The 21,009-nt window shown below is 44.9% G+C and overlaps 1 protein-coding gene across 1 annotated transcript in view; it reads right to left on the bottom strand.

The window, feature by feature from the left end:
- The window catches only part of LOC126281886 (ubiquitin carboxyl-terminal hydrolase MINDY-3-like), a 202,690-nt gene that overhangs the window by 86,416 nt on the left and 95,265 nt on the right, over positions 1–21,009 (bottom strand). Inside the window, exon 2 of the mRNA XM_049981201.1 lies at positions 3,038–3,179. Within this exon, the coding sequence (XP_049837158.1) occupies positions 3,038–3,179 (142 nt within the window). The remainder of the gene's footprint in view (positions 1–3,037; positions 3,180–21,009) is intronic.

Raw genomic sequence — 21,009 nt, 5'->3', positions numbered from 1 at the left:
AAATCGATATATCACGCTATGACAGTCACGCGACCGATATACAGGCTGTTTCACAATTCATGCTACACACTTCTAAAGGTTTTACAGGGGATTTGGTAGATCAGGTTTCACATCGGAACACATGTCCGGAAACGATTCGTTTCCTTTTAACAAGGAAAACAATGTACAGATTTCACTCCAATTTGCTATTGCATTACAACAGCTGTTCGGTATGACGACACCCTGTTTCGGTACACACAGTGTACCTGCGCAGTAACTTCGCATAAACTCTGCCCAATATCACTTCTGCCGTAGCCATAATCCGTGCATCCAGATCGTCCTCTGACTGGACAGGAGTCTCGTAAACAAGACCTCATGTGGGCTCACATGTATGGACGAGCACGGTGGCCAGCGATAGAGGCATACCTATGTTGATTCATTTTGCGTTCCAGAACGACGAGATCACCCAGGGAATAACACGAAAACATTTCCTGAACGGTAACGCTCCCTCCTCCAGCTTGGTGGCCAAGCATGTGGTCCACCTCGACTACGTTCAGGTGGTTTTGGACGCGAACTGCAAAATTTACTGCTGCGTCATCAGGTTGGAACCACAATTCGCCCCGAATGTCCAGTGGATCATCCTAAAAAAATCTGCCAGCACTTGTGCCACGATTATCAAGTACCTGGCACCCGTTAGGTGGGAAGTAAGGGTGTATGGCCCAATCATAGGATCGTAGTAGATACCTGCACGGACATGATGTCGAAAGTGTGCATAAATCTTTGTGTACAAGGGGATTTGCGGTTTTCTTTATCCAAAAGTGGCTATTTAAAGCATTCAAAACACCTTCCATGTTGAAATGCACTTCAACCGTGAACAAAATTCGCCTTGAAAACAGAGAAAAATCCACACAACGGTGTAAAATCAAGTACAGAAATTGACATGTGGCACAAGATCGGCCGGACTATGGCGTATACCTTCTGGTGAGACACACGCAAGTCACGTGTAATGGCTCGAGTACTCCTCGACGGGTTGCCTTGAACTTGATAAAGCAGTTCCTCTTCCAGTACATCAGTGCGCCGTTTTCTTGGAACACCACAGTTTGCTCTATCGCTTGTGTATTTCCCACCCTCCCGCAGTCGTTGTTCTACCCGGTAAATATGGGATGACTGGAGTTAAAAAAAATGGCTCTAAGCACTATGGGACTTAACATCTGAGGTCCCTTAGTCCCCTAGATTGAGAACTACTTAAACCTAACTAACCTAAGGACATCACACACGTCCATGCCCGAAGCAGGATTCGAACCTGCGACCGTAGCAGCCCCGCGGTTCCGGACTGAAGCGCGTAGAACCGCTCGGCCGCAAGGGCCGGCGATGACTGGAGACACACGATTTGGAAAGTACTCGTGGGACATACATTGAGCTTCTCTTCCATTACTGCGAGCTTCATCATAAACAAACGTGTCGATGTACTCTGTGAACATGTACTCAGGCATCCCGTTACTGCAGTAATAGTCACTGTAATATCAACTGACGCGTCAACAGGAAGCATCAAAGCAAGGCAGTTGGAAACAGAGGGCGTCACGTGACATCGCACCTTTCACGAATGTGGGTAGCCTACCATAACAGGCGAACTGAGTAAGAAACACCTAGAGCGTAGCTGAGAAGTTCTTGTTTTCCTTGTAACGTGGAAACGGACCGTTCCCGGTCATAGGTTCCTATGTAAAACTTGATCTAGTAAGCCCCCTCTAGACTCTAGAAACGAGCAACATGAACTGTGAAACACCCCTTTATATTACTTGCAGCGGATCTTGCAAATTACCACTAACTCTTGTCGCAGTAATTTCCAAGAATGTTTTCCTATCGAAGCTGCGGGCTTCTAACGGTAGATATCGCACGTGCGCTTCTAAAGCCATCACAAGACTGTGGTGGCGGGTGTTATGAGCATGTTTATAGTAGTCACTACAGCAATGACAAAAGAAGAGCGTTACTAAAATAGTTGCAATTACAAAGGAAAAGATTTACCTCACTCGTGGTCGACGTTGTTGTCATGAGAAAGTCCATTTGATGTGTATCTTACAGGGCGCATTCCATTTTTGCTGTAACGTGGGTAGACTCTGTCAGTGTCACGCAAAAATATGGGTAGTGTCACATTTCCGACAAAAATTCAAACTGTTTTCTACATTGCATGATGTTGTTGTTGTCGTGGTCTTCAGTCCTGAGACTGGTTTGAGGCAACTCTCCGTGCTACTCTATCCTGTGAAAGCTGCTTCATCTCCCAGTACCTACTGCAGCCTACATCCTTCTGAATCAGCTTGGTGTATGCGTCTCTTGGTCTCCCTCTACGATTTTTACCCTCCACGCTGCCCTCCAGTACTAAATTGGTGATCCCTTGATGCCTCAGGACATGTCCTACCAACCGATCCCTTCTTCTGGTCAAGTTGTGCCACAAACTCCTCTTCTCCCCAATTGTATTCAGTACCTCCTCATTAGTTATGTAATCTACCCATCTAATCTACATTGCATAAGCATGGAATTAGATTCTTCCCCGTGAGGAAATCGGCCGAAGAAACGTCTACAATACCAAACAACCCATGCACTACCGTCATAAATCGTTTGGGGTTTCCTAGCATCTCACAACACCCGCCATCACAGTCGTGTCATCGATTTAGAACCGCACGTTCGATATCTATCGTTTGGAGCCCGTGGCTCCAATAGGTGAACAGTCTTGGAAATTACCCTTGTTGCTCAATGATATTAATGATGGACGATATGTGTAACTTACTTTTCGAAATCCGAACGTAATTGTAACTTGAAATATTTCTTTTCAAGATGCATTAAATTCTCGTAATCACAACTCACTGGTTTATTTACTTTTCAAAATATAGCCGGGGATAAGAGGTTACCGTCGCCATGTTCCTTACGTCATATCATGCATGGCCACCCTGTCACTGGTCAAAGACGACAGCCAATATAAGCATTTATAATTTATCCGCAATTTTATGTAATAGCTGATTGATTCTAGAAGATTAGGCATGCTTTGTATGGGTGTTGAAGATACCTGTGACCAGGAGCGGAAGACGGGGTCCTTTCCTCCGGAGCGCCCCCACAGCAGGTGCCGCACGTCCTCCAGGTCTGCAGACATGGCGCCGCCTTTGGCGCTGCCTCGCGCCCCCACCACCAGACGGCCCATTGCACGCCTCCTGTTGCCGGGGAAACACACACACGTCGCTTATTGTTACCAGTACCAGCAGCACGAACTAACTTCACTAGTATAAATGACATTACACAGGTACATGTGTTATCAGGAGAAACCGGTTCAACTTGAACAGACGTCCGAAGCCGATAATAAGACATGGGCATGTATTACTTTCAAGTATATGGCAGTTATAAGAGTCGAGGGTCATGAAAAGGAAGCAGTGGTTGGGAAGGGAGTGAGACAGGGTTGTAGCCTCTCTCCGATGTTTTTCAATCTGTATATTGAGCAAGCAGTAAAGAAAACAAAACAAAAATTCGGAGTAGGTATTAAAATCCATGGAGAAGAAATAAAAACTTTGAGGTTCGCCGATGACACTGTAATACTGTTAGAGACGGCAAAGGACTTGGAAGAGCAGCTGAACGGAATGGACAGTGTCTAACGAGGATGATGGTATGTAGTCGAATTAAGTCGGGTGATGCTGAGGGAATTGGATTAGGAAATGAGACACTTAAAGTAGTACCAAATAGCAAAACTCCTTTACTACTTTAAGTGTCTCATTTCCTAATCCAATTCCCTCAGCATCACCCGACTTAATTCGACTACATTCCATTATCCTCGTTTTGCTTTTGTCGATGTTCATCTTATATCCTACTTTCAAGACACTGTCCATTCCGTTGAACTGCTCTTCCAAGTCCTTTGCTGATTTCTTAGATACTTGAAATTACGACCAGCTTGTAGGGAATTTGTTGTGGATGTGACTGTATTGGTTATCATTAATATTTCATCATTAATCAGTTAAACATCGATTACGAACGATTAATTACGATTCTTGGTGAAGTAAATATCTCACGCACGTCGACATTTCGGTTCAGCACTGTTATTTTGTGTAACGTCGTCTTCATAACTTGATAAAGATCTCGACACTCTACTGACTGTCGCCGAGTTTTAGCCGAGGCCAAGTACAGATCAGACCAAATCATCAAGAAGAAGAGGCGTTATAGATGGTTCCAGTGAAAGGTCTTCACCATCCTTCCCTAATCCAATGGGACCGGTGACCTCGCTGTTTGCTCCCCTCCTCCGAAACGACCAATCAACCAACCGCCCGCCCAGATGAACTGACGGGCTACCAGTACAGTATTCTTAAAGGCCGTTCAGCAAACGGTGTTGCGTGTGGCCCTCCACAGCAGGCGCCTGGTTAATGCACCCATGCTGACTGCTGTTCATCGGGACAAAGACGAATTTGCACGGCGATAGCGGAATTGCACTCCCCTGAGTGGCAACAAGTGGCCTTTTCAGGTGAATCACGCTTTTATGCTCAATCTGTAACGTTACTTCGCGGGCAGGCGTGTCAATTAGCATCCTATTAATTAAAATGAGGGATAAATATACTTTATTTTGGAATAATTAAAAAGGGGAAAGTAATACGAAACTTTAATAACTACACAGTATTACTAAGAAGCAATATAATGAAAAGTAATAAAAAGCAAAGTAGCAAAGACCAAGCGGGACGGAAAGATATAGGGGCGCGTTTGTTTTTTAATACATATGAAAGAACATGTAACACATTATTGAGCTCTCTACCTTCAGTTATCGCGATCGGGCTAGTCGACGAAAAAGTGGGACGCGACTGCGAAATTCGTGAAGGAGATTATGTAAAGACTAGTCCGTCAAGCACGTTTAAAATACATTACGTGTGTCGAAGTGATCAGAAACATTTATTGTCGGGTGGAGTGTAAATGAATCCGACAACATAATTCAAACTTTGTGTTAGCTGGGAAAAATACTCTTGGGGAACTATTATGGTTGTGGAAACCACGGAAGTTGTGCGCAACGTAAAGCTACAGTTTACGCAATTCTGCATTTTATAAAATGGTGAAAGGCATGTGCGCGAATCTTATACTTTGACGGTTGCGGGGGTAACTGATGCAAACAACGCGCCAGCATAAAAAATAGTTCGGTTATTAACTACGAGATATTAATTAGCAGGGACCTAAAACATTAAAAAAGGAGGATAGGATCATCACCTCCAATCCCGATTCATATTTCATATTTAATTAGTGAAAAGAGAAGTGTTAATAAACAAAATACATTTCAATTTTATCCACGATTTTGGATTCATTACGTAGTCTTGACTACACAATAAACAATATCTGTGTAAGTTGTATGCAACGTATCGTCATAATATTTAGTCAACCAATATTGTGGAACATCAAAAATGTAAATGCATGAAATTGTTCTTCCAGCGGATGTATAATGTGTGAGTGCGACGAACTATATTGAGAAACTGAACATCCATTACGTACTTGAATGTTTATCTGCGAAAATGGTCCTTGTCGGTAAGGCAGCATAGAGTTCGAATATAATCGCTGGAACATTGCAAACCATTCAGATTAATCGAACATCTAAATACGCATAATGCTGGTACCACCAGGATGAGATCTTTCTCCTCACCCCCGTGGCAGTAATTGAAATACATTTAAATCAATTGACGACCATTGAGCTAGCGTCACGAATTTTCAAACGTCCACTGCCACGTATGAAGGCGACTGACACCACGAGTGTTAACGTCGATCGAGGGGTGTCGCCGTGATCGTATTGAATGACATCGGAAACATGGTCAACGCTCTGCAACAATAGTCGAAAGGGTCCAGGCAGGAGGCGGGGGCGTTACAGTATGGGAAATGTTTTCGTGTCATTCCTAGGCGATCTAGTCTTTCTGGAAGGCACAATGGATCAACATAAGTATGCATCTATTGCTGGCGACCATGTCCATCACCATACAGAGTGCGTTCCATAAGTAATGCGACTATTTTTTTCTGACGCAACGGTACATCACAGAGTGTTGTAACCGGTGGGCTAAGTGGAGGGGGTTGTTAGCTTCAAAAAGCCCTTTGTCTCATTCGGCTGCGAGCTGCTGGAGAGTCAGGACGTGGGTTTCCGTCAACCCCGTTTTGAGTCCGCCACCGAAACGTTTCCATTACTTCAGCATGCCTTTGGGACTGATTGCTTGTCCAAATCACACGTTTTCCGATGGCACAAGTCGTTCATGGAGGGCCGAGAGGAGATCACCGACGAACCTCGCAGTGGACGGCCATCAACAGCACGAGTCGACGAAAAAATGACGCGTGTGCGCCATTGTTTGAACACTGACTAACGGCTGAGCCTTCTATTGATAGCACAATCTGTAAACATGTCAAAACAACCGTTTTCCGCATTGTGACCGAAGAGTTGAACATGAGAAAGATGTGTGCCAAACTAGTCCGAAAAGTGTTGACCGGCGAAGACAAGCACATGCGAGTGCTTCGGTGCCGAGAATGTTGGAAATATGTGATAATGATCGTCAGTTATCACTGGTGATGGCCGACCGCTCGTGGCAGAGCGGTTCTAGGCGCTTCAGTCCGGAACCGCGCGACCGCTACGGTCGCAGGTTCGAATCCTGCCTCAGGCATGGATGTGTGTGATGTCCTTAGTTAGGTTTAAGTAGTTCTAAGTTCTAGGGGACTGATGACCTGAGATGTTAAGTCCCATAGTGCTCAGAACCATTCGAACCATTTTTTTATTACTGGTGATGAGTCGTGGATTTTTGACTACAACCCTGAGACAAAAAGGCAGAGTTCAGAGTGGCACAACCCGATCGTCGCCCCATCCCAAGAAGACACGCATGGGCATGTCCAGGATCAGAACCATGCTCATTGTCTTCTTTGACGTCAGACACATTGTCCACCAAGAATTCGTACCTACTGGGACTACAGTGAACTCAGCTTTCTACTTGGAAGTGCGCAAAAGTGGAAAGTTCACCACGACAACGCGCCGAGTCACAACGCCTTCATTGTCAACGACTTCCTGGCCAGGACCAAGACACCATTGGTTCCCCAGCCTCCCTACAGTCCTGACCTGGCTCCCACAGATATTTTTTTTTGTTTCCTTAGTAAAAAGGAGTCATGAAAGGAAAACATTGGGACACGATTGAAAGCATGTCATATCAGCTCTAAAGGACATGCCTTCCAGGCATGGAAACACCGCCTCCAGAAGTGTATCGACGCAAGAGGGTGCTATCTCGAAACTTTTTGATTATTTGTGCGAATATATCCGATAAATGATTTTTTATGAATTTGGTCGCATTACTTATGGAACGCACCTTATATGTAATCTGTTTGCCCTCGGCACTATGGCGTCTAACAGCAGAACAATGCGATCTTTCACACAGCTCGCAGTATACGTGCGTGGCCACTGCAGTTAGCTGACCATCTCTGTTGAGCCTTTCGTGCTTACGAAATGAACCTGTTGCCAAAGGCACCGCTCTTCTTTGCATCTTCTCTGTTTCCTCTATCAGTCCTGTCTGGTACAGATCTCCTACTGACGTACGTACATACTGTCCTCCAGCAGTGGTAGACGATATGTATTAGCACCCATAAACGAAAAGATTCGCAGTTGCTAGCATCATGTGCCGTTGGAAGAGATAGGCGGATCTCGCTCCCTTCTCTTTAAGACACCAAAGAACCGTTTCAGGGGCGGTGGAGACTGCGTCCTGCTCACATAATCGGTGTGCCACAACAATATTCGTAATTTTTTCGGACGAATGTGGGGCTATTTCCTGCGACATCTTCTCCAGATTTAAACATGGCGTTAGATAGCTCCACACTACACTGCAACTCATCAAATAATGAACAGCTGTTGTGGTCCATGTGGATTCGTATATAATCAGACTGGAAGATATTAATGTAGCGGATTAGCCAGCGTTCTTTTGCAAAGTGTAACTTCTATCTACAGTTTTCAGGTCTGCAGCAAATCCAACTCTAATGACCCGCTCCTCCAAACCTTAGCATTAATGTAATTTATCGGTATGGTGCAACCGTACACTGTCCGGTCACATCAACGTGACCAACTGTCAAAAGCCTGAATAACTATCTTATGCAGCGCAGACCGCTGCGAAACGTGCAGGAAGAGAGGCACTGGGGTTCTGGAAGGTACGAGCGGGGAGTGAAGCCATGTCGACTTCAGTGACGCGGCCAGCTACGCTGGGGTTCTCGGTCTAAGTTCCAAGATGTGAACAGTCCGAGCCAAGCACGGTAAACACATCCTGGTGCTCTTCAGACCATGCACTTACTTTGGGAGCTGTGCGACACGTTGCACTGTCCTGTAGGTGCTATCATGCAGAGGCAAAACAAATTGAATGTAGGGATGGACATGGCAGCCGGCCGTTGTGGCCGTGCGGTTCTAGGCGCTTCAGACTGGAACCGCACGACCGCTACGCTCGCAGGTTCGAACGCTGCCTCGGGCATGGATGTGTGTGATGTCCTTAGGTTGGTTAGGTTTAAGTAGTTCTAAGTTCTAGGGGACTGGTGACCTCAGATGTTAAGTCCTATAGTGCTCAGAGCCATTTGAACCTTAACACTTCCTCCTCCACACTGGACCCTTCCGACGACTGTTGCAGGGTGTTTGCTGTAAGTTTCACGTCTTACACACCAATGGCCATCTGTCCGATTGAGCATAAACCTGATTCTTTTGAAAAGCCTACCTGTCGCCACTCAGTGGACGTTCAGTTACAGTACTGGCGCGAAAACTCCATCCTTCGTCGTTGATGAACAGCAATCAACATCGTTGCTTGAACCATGCGCCTGCCACAGAGGTCCATATGCAGCAACGTTCGCCGAACGGTCGTTGAGAAGTGTTGGTAGCCTCTTGGTTCATTTGGCGATCAACTGATCGACAATTGCACTCAATTCGCCCGTACACATCTCCGCAGCCTTCGTTCCCTCCTGTAATCTATGGCTTGTTGTGGACTACAATCGCCTCAGTGCCAGGTATGTATAGCGCCATTTTGCAATTCAAGTATACTTTAAACACGGTGGAAGGTGAATGGTTTACAGGCTTAGCCATTTCCGTAATGCTTCCACCCTCGACCGAGCGTCAATGATCATATCCTTTTGGACGTGAGACAAATCACTCTTTTTTCGCATTACTACAGCGGCTGCACTGTTATACGCGTCCTCCCGACACGCTTCATATACCCTACACTGCTAGTGCTGCCATCTGCCGTCTGGTAAAGGTTACTGCACATTGACGTCACTTCTGAAGTAATAGTGATTTCAGGTGTGCCGCAGGGAAGTGTCGTAGGACCGTTGCTATTCACAATATACATAAATGACCTTGTGGATGACATCGGAAGTTCACTGAGGCTTTTTGCGGATGATTCTGTGGTATATCGAGAGGTTGTAACAATGGAAAATTGTATTGAAATGCAGGATGATCTGCAGCGAATTGACGCACGGTGCAGAAAATTGCAATTTAATCTCAATGTAGACAAGTGTAATGTGCTGCGAATACATAGAAAGACAGATCCCTTATCATTTAGCTACAATATAGCAGGTCAGCGACTGGAACCAATTAATTCCATAAAATATCTTAGGAGTGATTTAAAATGGAATGGTCATATAAAGTTGATTGTCGGAAAATCAGATGCCAGACTGAGATTCATTGGGAGAATCCTAAGGAAATGCAATCCGAAGTAGGATACAGTACACTTGGTCGCCCACTGCTTGAATACTGCTCAGCAGTGTGGGATCCGTACCAGATAGGGTTGATAGAAGAGATAGAGAAGATCCAACGGAGAGCAGCGCGCTTCGTTACAGGATCATTTAGTAATAGCGAAAGCGTTACGGAGATGATAGATAAACTCCAGTGGAAGACTCTGCAGGAGAACGCTCAGTAGCTCGGTGCGGGCTTTTGTTGAAGTTTCGAGAACATACGTTCACCGAGGAGTCAAGCAGTATATTGCTCCCTCCTACGTATATCTTACGAAGAGACCATGAGGATAAAATCAGAGAGATTAGAGCCCACACAGAGGCATACCGACAATCTTTCTTTCCACGAACAATACGAGACTGGAATAGAAGGGAGAACCGATAGAGGTACTCAAGGTACCCTCCGCCACACACCGTCAGGTGGCTTGCGGAGTATGGATGTAGATGTAGATTAATGTGACTGGACCGTGTACATTCATGTACACTTATTCATGGATTTTTTCCCCCCGAAAATTACCTTTCTCTCGTCGCTTTTACAAAATGACTGCCCCCTGGAGCGTGCCATCCGGACACCGGCCTTTTGCTTTTAGAAGTAGATGACAAAGCGTTGCCGGTGATGCTGATTTGTTTTAGGAGGGAGCAGGCGCTGATGTGAGCGCATTGGGAGTGTTTGGTGGTAATTGCCGGCACACTGGCGGCCCTGGGGCGTAACGAGGCGCCATTGTGCCCGCCTGTGCGTGTATCCGGCACCGGCACGGCCAAACGGAACACCGAGTATCCGGTGTCGGCTGACAGCCGAGTTAACGCTGCTCCTCTCAGGCCTGCGCGCTCATTTGTAGCACAGCTCCGGTTTAGTCCCATCGAACTAAGAGAAATCAGCTACATTTCGATTACGCGATAAGTCACACGAATCTGAAGGCTATAAATTCAATTTAATACTTAGGGATTACAATCACAAATAACCTAAATTGGAACGGTCAATTAGATAATATTGTGGGTAGAGCAAACCAAAGACTGCGATTCATTGACATAATACTTAGAAGGTGCAACAAGTCTACTAAAGAGACTGCTTACACCACGCTAGTTCGCCCAATTCTGCAGTATTGCTGTGCGGTGTGGGATCAGCATCAGGTGGGACTGACGGATGACATCGAAAAAGTACAAAGAAGGGCAGCTCGTTTTGTACTATCGCGAAATAGGGGGGATAGTTTTCACAGACATGATAGGTGAATTGGAGTGGCAATCGTTAAAACAAAGGCGTTTTTCGTTGCGACGGGATCTTCTCATGAAATTTCAATCACCAGTTTTCTCTCCGATTGCGAAAACATTCTGTTGGCACCCACCTACATAAGGAGAAATGATCATCACGATAAAATAAGAGAAATCAGGGCTCTCACAGAAAAATTTAAGTGCTCGTTTTTCCCGCGTGCCGTTCTAAATTGGAACGGTAGAGAGACAACTTGCACCACTATTGAACCCTCTGCCAGGCACTTTATTGTGAATAGCAGGGTAATCACGTAGGTGTAGATCTACCTGTCACAGAAGGAGCGAGATTAGTCACACTGCTAAAGAATTAAACAGCTCGAAATAATTTTTGGATATCTGCAAACATGTGAGGGCTACGTTTCAAAGTTGCTTGTGGAACAGTCACTTTCCATTTTCAATATTGTATCATTTTATTTCGCGAATGAGTTGCTGCTGAAGTTACGCAAAGATAGTATTCTGTGCCAATGATCGATTCCAAACAGTTTGGTTTGCCGAATTGGTGTTTGAAGATTATGAGAAGTCCTGTGTTGTGGTTCCAGTAAAACGGGTCAATCACAGCACTTCGTGTCCCCCAACCCCCCCGCCCCACCCCGCTCCCTTTACTAGGCAAGATAATCTAGGTGAAAAAGTTTAAGCAAGTGTGTACCACACTGGAGATGAGCGTTTGGCGCCATTGGCCGGGAAGCAACTTACGGGGCAGGTCCGGCCGACTTGGTGCATGTCTTATTACATTCGACGCCACATTGGGCGACCTGCGCGCCGGATGGGGATGAAATGATGATGAAGACAACACAACACCCAGTCCCTCAGCGGAGAAAATTTCCAACCCTACCTTTGGGAACACTAAATTGGGGAACGCCAGAAATCACTTCTGTTTTACTCGAATTGAGCGCCCCACAAACCAAATATCATCGTTATCTTCATACTGTTGTTCCTAACGGACATCAATGGGCCGAACTGATCATGTGGAGGCAGCTGTGTACTGTCTGGATCGATGCACTCCTCTGTGTTGCCTCCAAAATGGCGGCACGCATTTCTGTTGCTTTCTGCTCGAGGTACTTATGACGCATAATTTGTAGGTGTTGTTAACGGAAGAAAAGAGACCTTCAGTGTTTTGTATCTCACGATAGAGGATGAATGTGCGAATGTCATCGCAAACGTATTCATCAATAGCAGAACCCAGTACCTCCATGGAGAGTGTTCATCAGAGAGAAGGGTACCGTCAGGAAAGCCCCAGGGAAATGTGACAGAACAGCTCTTATTCTCTATATGCACTATATGATCAAAAGTATCCGGACTCTCCCAAAGACATACGTTTTTCATACTAGGTGCATTGTGCTGCCACCTACTGCCAGGTACTCCATATCAGCGACCTCAGTAGTCATTAGACATCGTGAGATAGCAGAATAGGGCGCTCTGCGAAACTCAGGGACTTCGAACGTGGTCAGGTGATTGGGTGTCACTTGGGTCATAAGTCTATACGCGATATTTCCAAACTCCTAAACATCCCTAGGTCCTACGTTTCCGATGTGACAGTGAAGTGGAAACGTAAAAGGACGCGTACAACAAAAAAGCGTACAGGCCGACATCGTCTGCTGACTGACGGATACCGCCGACAGTTGAAGAGGGTCGTAATGTGTAATAGGCAGACATCTATCCAGACCATCATACGGAAATTCCAAACTGCATCAGGATCCACTGCAAGTACTATGACAGTTAGGCGGGAAGTGAGAAAACTTGGATTTCATGGTCGAGTGGCTGCTCATAAGTCACCCATCACGCCAGTAAATGCCGAAAGACGCCTCGCTTGGTGTAAGGAGAGTAAACATGCGACAATTGAATAGTGGAAAAACGTTGTGTGGAGTGACGAATCACGGTTCACAACGTGGCGATCCGATGGCAGGGTGAGGGTATGGCGAATACCCGGTGAACGTTATCTGCCAGCGTGTATAGTGCCAATATTAAAATTCAGAGGCGGTGGTGTTATAGTGTGGTCGTGGTGTTTTTCATGGAGGGGGCTTACACTTCTTGTAGTTTCGTGTGGCAGTATCACAGCACAGGCCTACATTGATGTTTTACGCACCTTTTTGCTTCCCAATGTCGAAGAGCAATTCAGGGATGGCGATTGCATCTTTCAACACGATCCAGCACCTGTTCATAACGCACGGCCTGTGGCGGAGTGATAACTCGACAAAAACATCCCTGCAATGGACTGGACTGCACAGAGCCCTTACGTCAATTCTACAGAGCACTTTTGGGATATTTTGGAACGCCGACTTCGTGCCAGGCCTCACCGACTGACATCGATACCTTTCCTCAGTGCAGCACTACGTGAAGAATGGACTGCCATTCCTCAATAAATCTTCCAGCACCTGATTGAACGAATGCCTCCGAGATTGGAAGCTATCACCAAGGCTAAGGGTGGGTAAACACCGTGTTGAATTCTAGCATTACCGATGGAGGGCGCCACGAACTTGTACGTCATTTTCAGCCAGGTGTCCGGATACGTTTGATCACATAATGCATCTAGGTTTAACGTGCGAAGCGATGTGAAATGGTATGAGTATGTAAGGATTGTGGTAGGGAAGGCGGATGTTGGACTTCGATTTATTAGAAGAATTTTAGGAAAGAGTGGTTCATCTGTAAAAGTGACCGCGTATAGGAAACTAATGCGACACATTCTTGAGTATCGTTCGAATGTTTGGGATCAACACCAGGTCGGATTGAAGGAAAGTATCTAGTCAATTCAGAGTAGGGCGCTAGATTTGTTACCGGTAGGTCGGAACAATGCGCTAATAATGCGCAGATGCTTTGGGAACTGAAATGGAAATCCCCGAGGGTACGCGACATTCTTTTCGAGGAACAGTATCGAGAAAATTCAGGGAATCGCCGCTTTAAGCAGACTGCAGGTGTGTTCTAATGATGCCAACGTACACTTCGCGTAAGGACCGCGAAGAAAAGAGAAATTAGGGCTCGTACGATAGTAAATAGACAGTCGTTTTTGTCTAGGAAAAATGCTAAACTGAATCGCTTGTTTCTGAAGTGGACAACTTAAGATTGATAAATTACTCAGGAGAAGGAAGAAACCTACGAGGCCAATTGTTTACTAATTTAATGTCGATTTTCTTTCTCCTGGTATGATTTTATCACCTGGAGTTTTCCCCTTAAATGAAACTAATAACTAATAAAGTTTTTGAATGCTTTTGAACCTAAATCACTCAATATGTTTTAGATGAACCAGGTAACTCACAAATGTCCAGAAAACTTTGTTTAAAATTCATACAAGAACAAAACATGCTACGAAAGATGGCTACCCCCCCCCCCCCCCCCTGTTGGCGATAGCGTCCTACAGTTACACAAAAACCAAGCAAACCATTTCCAAAAGATGACCACTTGTTCATAAAACTTTATAAGTTTACATAGAAATGAGTGTAGGACATGTTACAAAAGATAATTGGCCACTTGTCCACAACCCTGAGCTGCTCATATCAATGTTTTCTGTGGAACAGTTAACCAGAGTTTACAACAAAACCACAGATTCAATCAGGATGATTCCAGGAGTGCCATATGTTTATTTCTTAAGCGTGACGACTCCTGGATTTGTCCCCTATCAGAAACTGTTAAAAAGCATTTTGGATTTCAGTCCGACCTCTATAGGCGGAAGGCAATAACGGTATCACGTTTTTGTTCCAGTCGATACTGTCACGTCTCAGTTAACTGAAACAGACAAAAACTCCACTTTAAATTTTCATAAATTAGTGATTCAATTGATCTGACGATTTTAACGCGAAACTTTACAAGGAATCTGACAACGCTGAACACATTCCACAAAAAATAAGTTAACCAGCTAGCAGAATTGACAAAAAAAAAGGTAATCGTTTAGTTTAACACGCTTGCAGTAGCGGATCAAGTCGTTTCCACGGGCGTCTGCTCATCTCCAACGTGTCAAAAAAGCCTGACCGTTGGATAACCGCTATGTCCACTAATTCCTACCTGAGAAGCTATATGGGAGATGCCAGAGAGCATACTGAAATTCTCCGTCTTCGACAACTCACGCAGCAGTTTATCCGTCACGTGGAATTAATATTCGTCTGTGTTTCCACTATCAACTATATCTTTAAATCGTAACGAGAAGTTTCATTAGATCAACTTAACTATAGAAGAAAGAAGTTGGATACAAAGGTGTGGTTTTCCCTTCGCCGGAAAATATTGTGAACATGGCCTGACGCAAAAAGTATTTGATTAATACTGTAAGTATGTGTATTTACAAAATCTGTTCAGGCAGTAATGATCACTTTCGAAGTCAGACCACACGCCTGCATTTGTTCCTTCCACTACTTAGAGCATTTCTGCAAGATGTTTCTCGAGAGGTTACTCAAGAGCTCCACTAAGTTTGCTTATCATCGAAGTGCATGAGCACGTCTGTAGTAACCGTTCGTCCACTACACTGAGCTATTGATTCTTATGGAACTTTCCAAAGCGTAAGGACACTATTGAAAAGTCGAAAACAAGTCGCTCTTTAATATGTTACGAGAAATGCATACGTACCTCGCCTATTTCGCAACTTCAAGTTAATGCACAGTGTTTCACTGTGACTCACTAGCATGTTATCACTCAACTTTGATGACAGATTACGTATGTTGTCGGCGCTGTGTTCCCTGTTTTAGACGAGATCGCTAAAAATGAGCTATCACAAAACGTTTCATAGAAGCATGCATGACATAATGTATAAACGGCGCTATTGGATCAAAAAATACGTAGGACAGCCAGTGAAACAAAAACTGAGATTTGCATCGAAGGAAATACCCTTTAGCAAAGTACACAATGATTTAACATTTGGAACACATTAAAATGATGTGCAAAATACAGCCAGAATCCCGAATATCTTCCTTTTACAGCTGAGATATCTTGCTCTTAAGCCAGATTGACACTGTCCCATTGCCCACCCGAGGGGCTAACTGCAGAGCGAAGCTTTAGAGAACCCTCATACTTCCATCGACTAGTGAGTCTTGGGCATGTCATTCAACGCGCAAATGCGCAATACAAGTAGTAAAGATCCTAAGGCAAACGTCAGCCTTCTCATTGTGATAAGTGGACCAATGATGGCAGTTCAGGTCGTAGCATGGCATCAGTTGACATGCCTAAAACTGCAGCGGCTTCTCGTGGCGTGGGTGTATGACACAGAAGGAGTGTGCCTGCTCGGATCACTAAGGAACTACACTGTCCAGTCGCATTACTCTGACCAGCTGTCAAAAGTCTGAATAACCACATTTTGCAGCGCGGTCCGCTGCGAAACGAGAGGGATGAGAGTCAGTGTAGTTCTGGAAGGTACCAACAGGGATGTAGACCCGTGTTGACTCCAGTGCTGTGGCTAGCTGCGTTAGGTTTCTTGGTTGAGTATCCATGGTGCAAATACACCCATGCTCATAAATTAGGATAATTGCAGAATGTGGTGCCACACAACATGGCACTACACAAAAATGGCGCTAATAGCGTAGGCAGATAGGGAAAACACACGACACAGATCTGTAAGTCCACGGTATTGGTAATAAGTTGAGAAAACCGTCCCGAAACACATGTGCTACAAAACGCCACTGTTTCTTGAGCATGTACTCCGACATCAAGATAGGATATGATCACAATGCACACGTACACAGGCCGCACAACGGTTTGGCATACTCTGGATCAGGTGGTCGAGCAGCTGCTGGGGTATAGCCTCCCATTCTTGCACCAGTGCCTGTCGGAGCTCCTGAAGTGTCCCAGGGTTTGAAGACGTGCAGCGATACGTAGACTGGGAGCATCCCAGACGTGCTCGATGGGGTTTAGGTCTGGAGAACAGGCAGGCCACTCTATTCAGCTGATATCTTCTGTTTCGACGTACTCCTCCACGATGGCAGCTCTGTGGGGCCGTGCGTTATCATCCATCAGGAGGAAGGTGGGAGCCACTGCACCTCTGGAAAGGCGGACATACTGGTGCAAAATGAAGTCCCGATACACCTGACCTGTTACAGTTCCTGTGTCAAAGACATGCAGGGGTGTACGTGCACCAATCATAATCCCATCCTGCACCATCAAATCACGAACTCCATACAGGTCCCTTCCAGGGGCATTAAGGAGTTGGTATCTAGTTCCTGGTTCACGCCAGATGAAAACACGGCGAGAATCACTGTTCAGACTATACCTGGACTCGTCCGTGAACATAACCTTTAACCACTGTTCCAATGACCATGTACAGTGTTCTTGACACCAGGCTTTACGGGCTCTCCCCTGACCAGGGGTCAGTGGAATGCACCTTGCAGATCTCCGGGCGAATAAACCATGTCTGTTCAGTCGTCTGTAGACTGTGTGTCTGGAAACAACTGTTCCAGTGGCTGCGGTGAGGTCCCGAGCAAGGCTACCTGCAGTACTCTGTGGCCGTCTGCGGGCACTTACGGTGAGATACCGGTCTTCTTGTCGTGTTGTACACTGTGAACGTCCCGTACGGTAGCGCCTGGAAACGTTTCCTGTCTGCTGGAATCGTTGCCATAATATTGACACCACACTTTGTGGCACACGGAGGGCCCGTGCTACGACCTTCTGTGTTTGACCATCTGGCCGAGCGATTCTAGGCGCTTCAGTCTGGAACCGTGCGACCGCTACAGTCGCAGGTTCGAATCCTACCTCGGGCATGGATGTACGTGATATCCTTAGGTTAGTTAGGTTTAAGTAGTTCTAAGTTATAGGGGACTGATGACCTCAGGTGTTAAGTCCCGTAGTGCTCAGAGCCATTTTTTTTTTTTTTTTTTTTTGTTTGACCACCCTCCATTCGCCCTAGCATTCTTCCCCTCATAACGTCATCAATGTGTGTTCTTTGAGCCATTTTCAACACACAGTCACCATTAGCACGTCTGAAAACGTCTACACACTTACTCGCTGCACCGTACTTTGACATGCACCAACACATCTCTGCATATGTGGACTGCTGCCAGCGCCACGACCGCAGGTCAAATACACCGCATGGTCATACCCCGAGGTGATTTAAACCCGCAAAACGCCCACCAGAGCGTTGTTTCGCCATTTATCAGCATTATCCTTAATGTATGAGCATGAGGTAGCTCGATCGAAGTGATCCCACAGACTCTATTGGGTTTAAATCCGGGGAGTTTGTTACCCAATGGAATACGGTAAACTCATCCTAGTGGCCTTCAAACCACGCACATATGTTGTGAGCTGTGTGACACGTTGTGCTGTCCTGCTGGTAGATGCCATCGTGCCGAGGAGAAACAAATTTAATGTACGTGTGGTCATGGTCCCCAAAGGTAGATGTGTACCTGTGTTGATACACTGTGCCTTCGAAAATGACGGGATACCCCGGGAAATGCCACGGAAACATTTCCCAGACCTTAACGGTCCCACTTTCCTTTTTCCTACAATTGTTGAAAGGCGTTTGTTTCCAGAATATAAAGCGTGACTCATCTGGAAAGGGTACCTGTTGCCACTCAATGGACATCCACTGAGGTACTTGTGCGCAAATTTCAGCCTTCGTTGCCAGTGAACAGCAGTCGGTACGGTTCCATCAACATGGCGGCAGCTGCGGAGACCCATCACACGCAGCGAAACAAGCTGAATGGTCGTTGAGGAGACACTTATGGAAACTCTGGGCGGTCAGTTCTTCAACAGCTGCGCTTCTACTTGACTGTACACATCTCCACAGCTATCGTTCACCCCAGTCATCTGTGGGCTGTGGCGCAGCACATTTGCCTTGGCGCCTGTTTTGGATAGTGCCATTTTGCCATGGGCTGTGCCCTTTAACCACGGCGGCATGCGAACAGTTTACATATTCAGTTATTTCGGAAACGTTTTCGCCCTTGGACCGAAAGACAATGATCATGCCCTTTTGGATGTTAAATAAGTCGCTCCGTTTCCGCATTACAACAACGACTGCACTGTTTTCCATGACCCCCCGACACGTTTCATTTATCTTCCACTGCTAGTGCTGCCATCTGCCGGCTATGAGTGGTTTATTATACGTTGACGTCGAACATAGGCGGTGATCACATTAATGTGACTCGGTCGTGTAGGAACGCCATCTATTTATCACAATTAAAGCAAAGCAAGTAGCAAGAATGAATCAGGTCGGTTCTTGATTAAGTTGGTAACTACGGCAAATAAAAGGACTGAATTTCAATCATAGATTTCGCAAAAGGACAAAGGGTAGACACATACCGTCACCGTACCTTCAACAGAGCTCAAATCTTTTCAAGTGGAAGTCAAGAAGAACGAATCCAACTCGTGAAGTAACTTTAGTTTTCTTGTAGTGTGGGTAGTAGTGGAGATAGTGGCGCAGCTCTTGCGGTAGAACGCACCTTGAACCAGTACGCTGTGAGCTGCGGAGAATCAAGGTCCTGTCTTTGTTCCTCTCCGCAGCACGTGCTTTCAAAATGTGTGCTGCCATCACAAGTCCCGTTAACTATGATGTACGTCTATAGAAAGGGTTCTTGTGGCAAGAAACTGTGAATCTAGTCACAATTCATCGCGAACTTAGTGCTTGCGTCATAAGTAATGAGTGAAAGTGGTGTAAGATAGTGGAGCTGCATGTTCAGAAATAGTCGAAACAATGTCCTTGAAGAAGAAAAAATTGTTGATCGAGTATGGTGAGTGCAGATCTGATTTGTTTGATTGACGAAACAGGTTACAGAAAACCGTAGATTCGTATTCATTTTCCACAAATTAGGCTTAATCTTCTAAGCAAAGTGAATACCAAATATTTAGTCTAGTGCAAATTTAATGCCTGATGGGTGCCTAAACTCCTTTCTGAATAACAAAAGGCTAAGCGATGGCAGAAGCTTTCTTGTGCATTATGAAAGAGAACGTGAAGCTTTTCTCGACGAGATTGTGACAGGAGATGTGGGGATGAAGCGTGAAATCAAGAACAAAATTTCAATCAATGAAGTGGGGCCGCACTAGGAAAACTGACAAAGTGTCTTCGAATACTTTGCAACTGAAAACAACTGTGTACGGGGACAGAAAAGGAATTTAGCTAGTGGAGTTCTTCGAGAGAAATGCCACAATTGATGCTTAAAGTTACTGTAACACACTAAAAAACTTGGAAAGTGCCCTTCAAAACAAACGTCGTGGCATTCTGACAAATGTCTCTGTGCAGTTGGAAACTATGTGGAAAAATAAATTAGAGAGTGTACTTTCACAGTATTGTAAAACAAATACTATAACTTAATTCACATTTTTTTAAATAGATGAAAGTTATTTTATGAATAGCTCTCGTACAGTTAGCTAGAACATAATTTAAAAGGTCATTTGTGTTATGATTTACTCGCGGAAATCATCATCTGCAGTTGATGTAAAATATCTCCTCTGTTAAATCGGTCATAATAGTACGTTTATTTAGTACAGAATGTTACACCAGTGTTGTGTTATGTTTCATTTATAATGCATATTTTGTGTCCTGATATGCTTATAAAAATATGTCAAGATTAAATTCTATCATTTACACTGCAGAATGTATGTTTGTAGCTGGTAGTATCCATGCTGTGATTTTCTGAAAGGATAGTGGGACCTAATGGATACCCTCAACACCACAACAATGTAGAGGAACGGTGGCGAGCATGACCTACTTTAGCTAAAACAATAAAAAAATCTTTGTTGTTCGGAATGAAGTTTAACCGTGATTTCAACATTATTTTTTGTGTAAATGATGAAAAAAGATTTCTAACCAATACAACACACAGCCAGAAAATTTTTCTAAGACTTACAATTCGAGGTGTTAATAAAGGTGTCGGCTAGTATGGGCCTTAAAACAACATATAGGTTTTCTTAATAGAAAAGGTATTTTTGTAGTTCATTAAAATGTTATTTGTTTCTTCGTCAAAATAGAACAAATAACAAAGTAAAAACACACAACAGAAACGTAAATTTATTATAGAAAATAGGATTTTGGTTCTTGAGTCCTCTGTGTCTGCAAATGCATGTGCCCTGCCCTCATATCTTTTTCTTCAAAAAACTCCCCACAAACCATGTTGATTCGAAAACCAATCTGAGGTGTCGTAG

The sequence above is a fragment of the Schistocerca gregaria genome, chromosome 7 (genome assembly GCF_023897955.1).
Source record: "Schistocerca gregaria isolate iqSchGreg1 chromosome 7, iqSchGreg1.2, whole genome shotgun sequence".
NCBI lineage: Eukaryota > Metazoa > Arthropoda > Insecta > Orthoptera > Acrididae > Schistocerca > Schistocerca gregaria.
The sequence above is the reverse complement of the archived record's forward strand: the minus strand, read 5'-3'. Positions and strand labels throughout refer to the sequence as shown.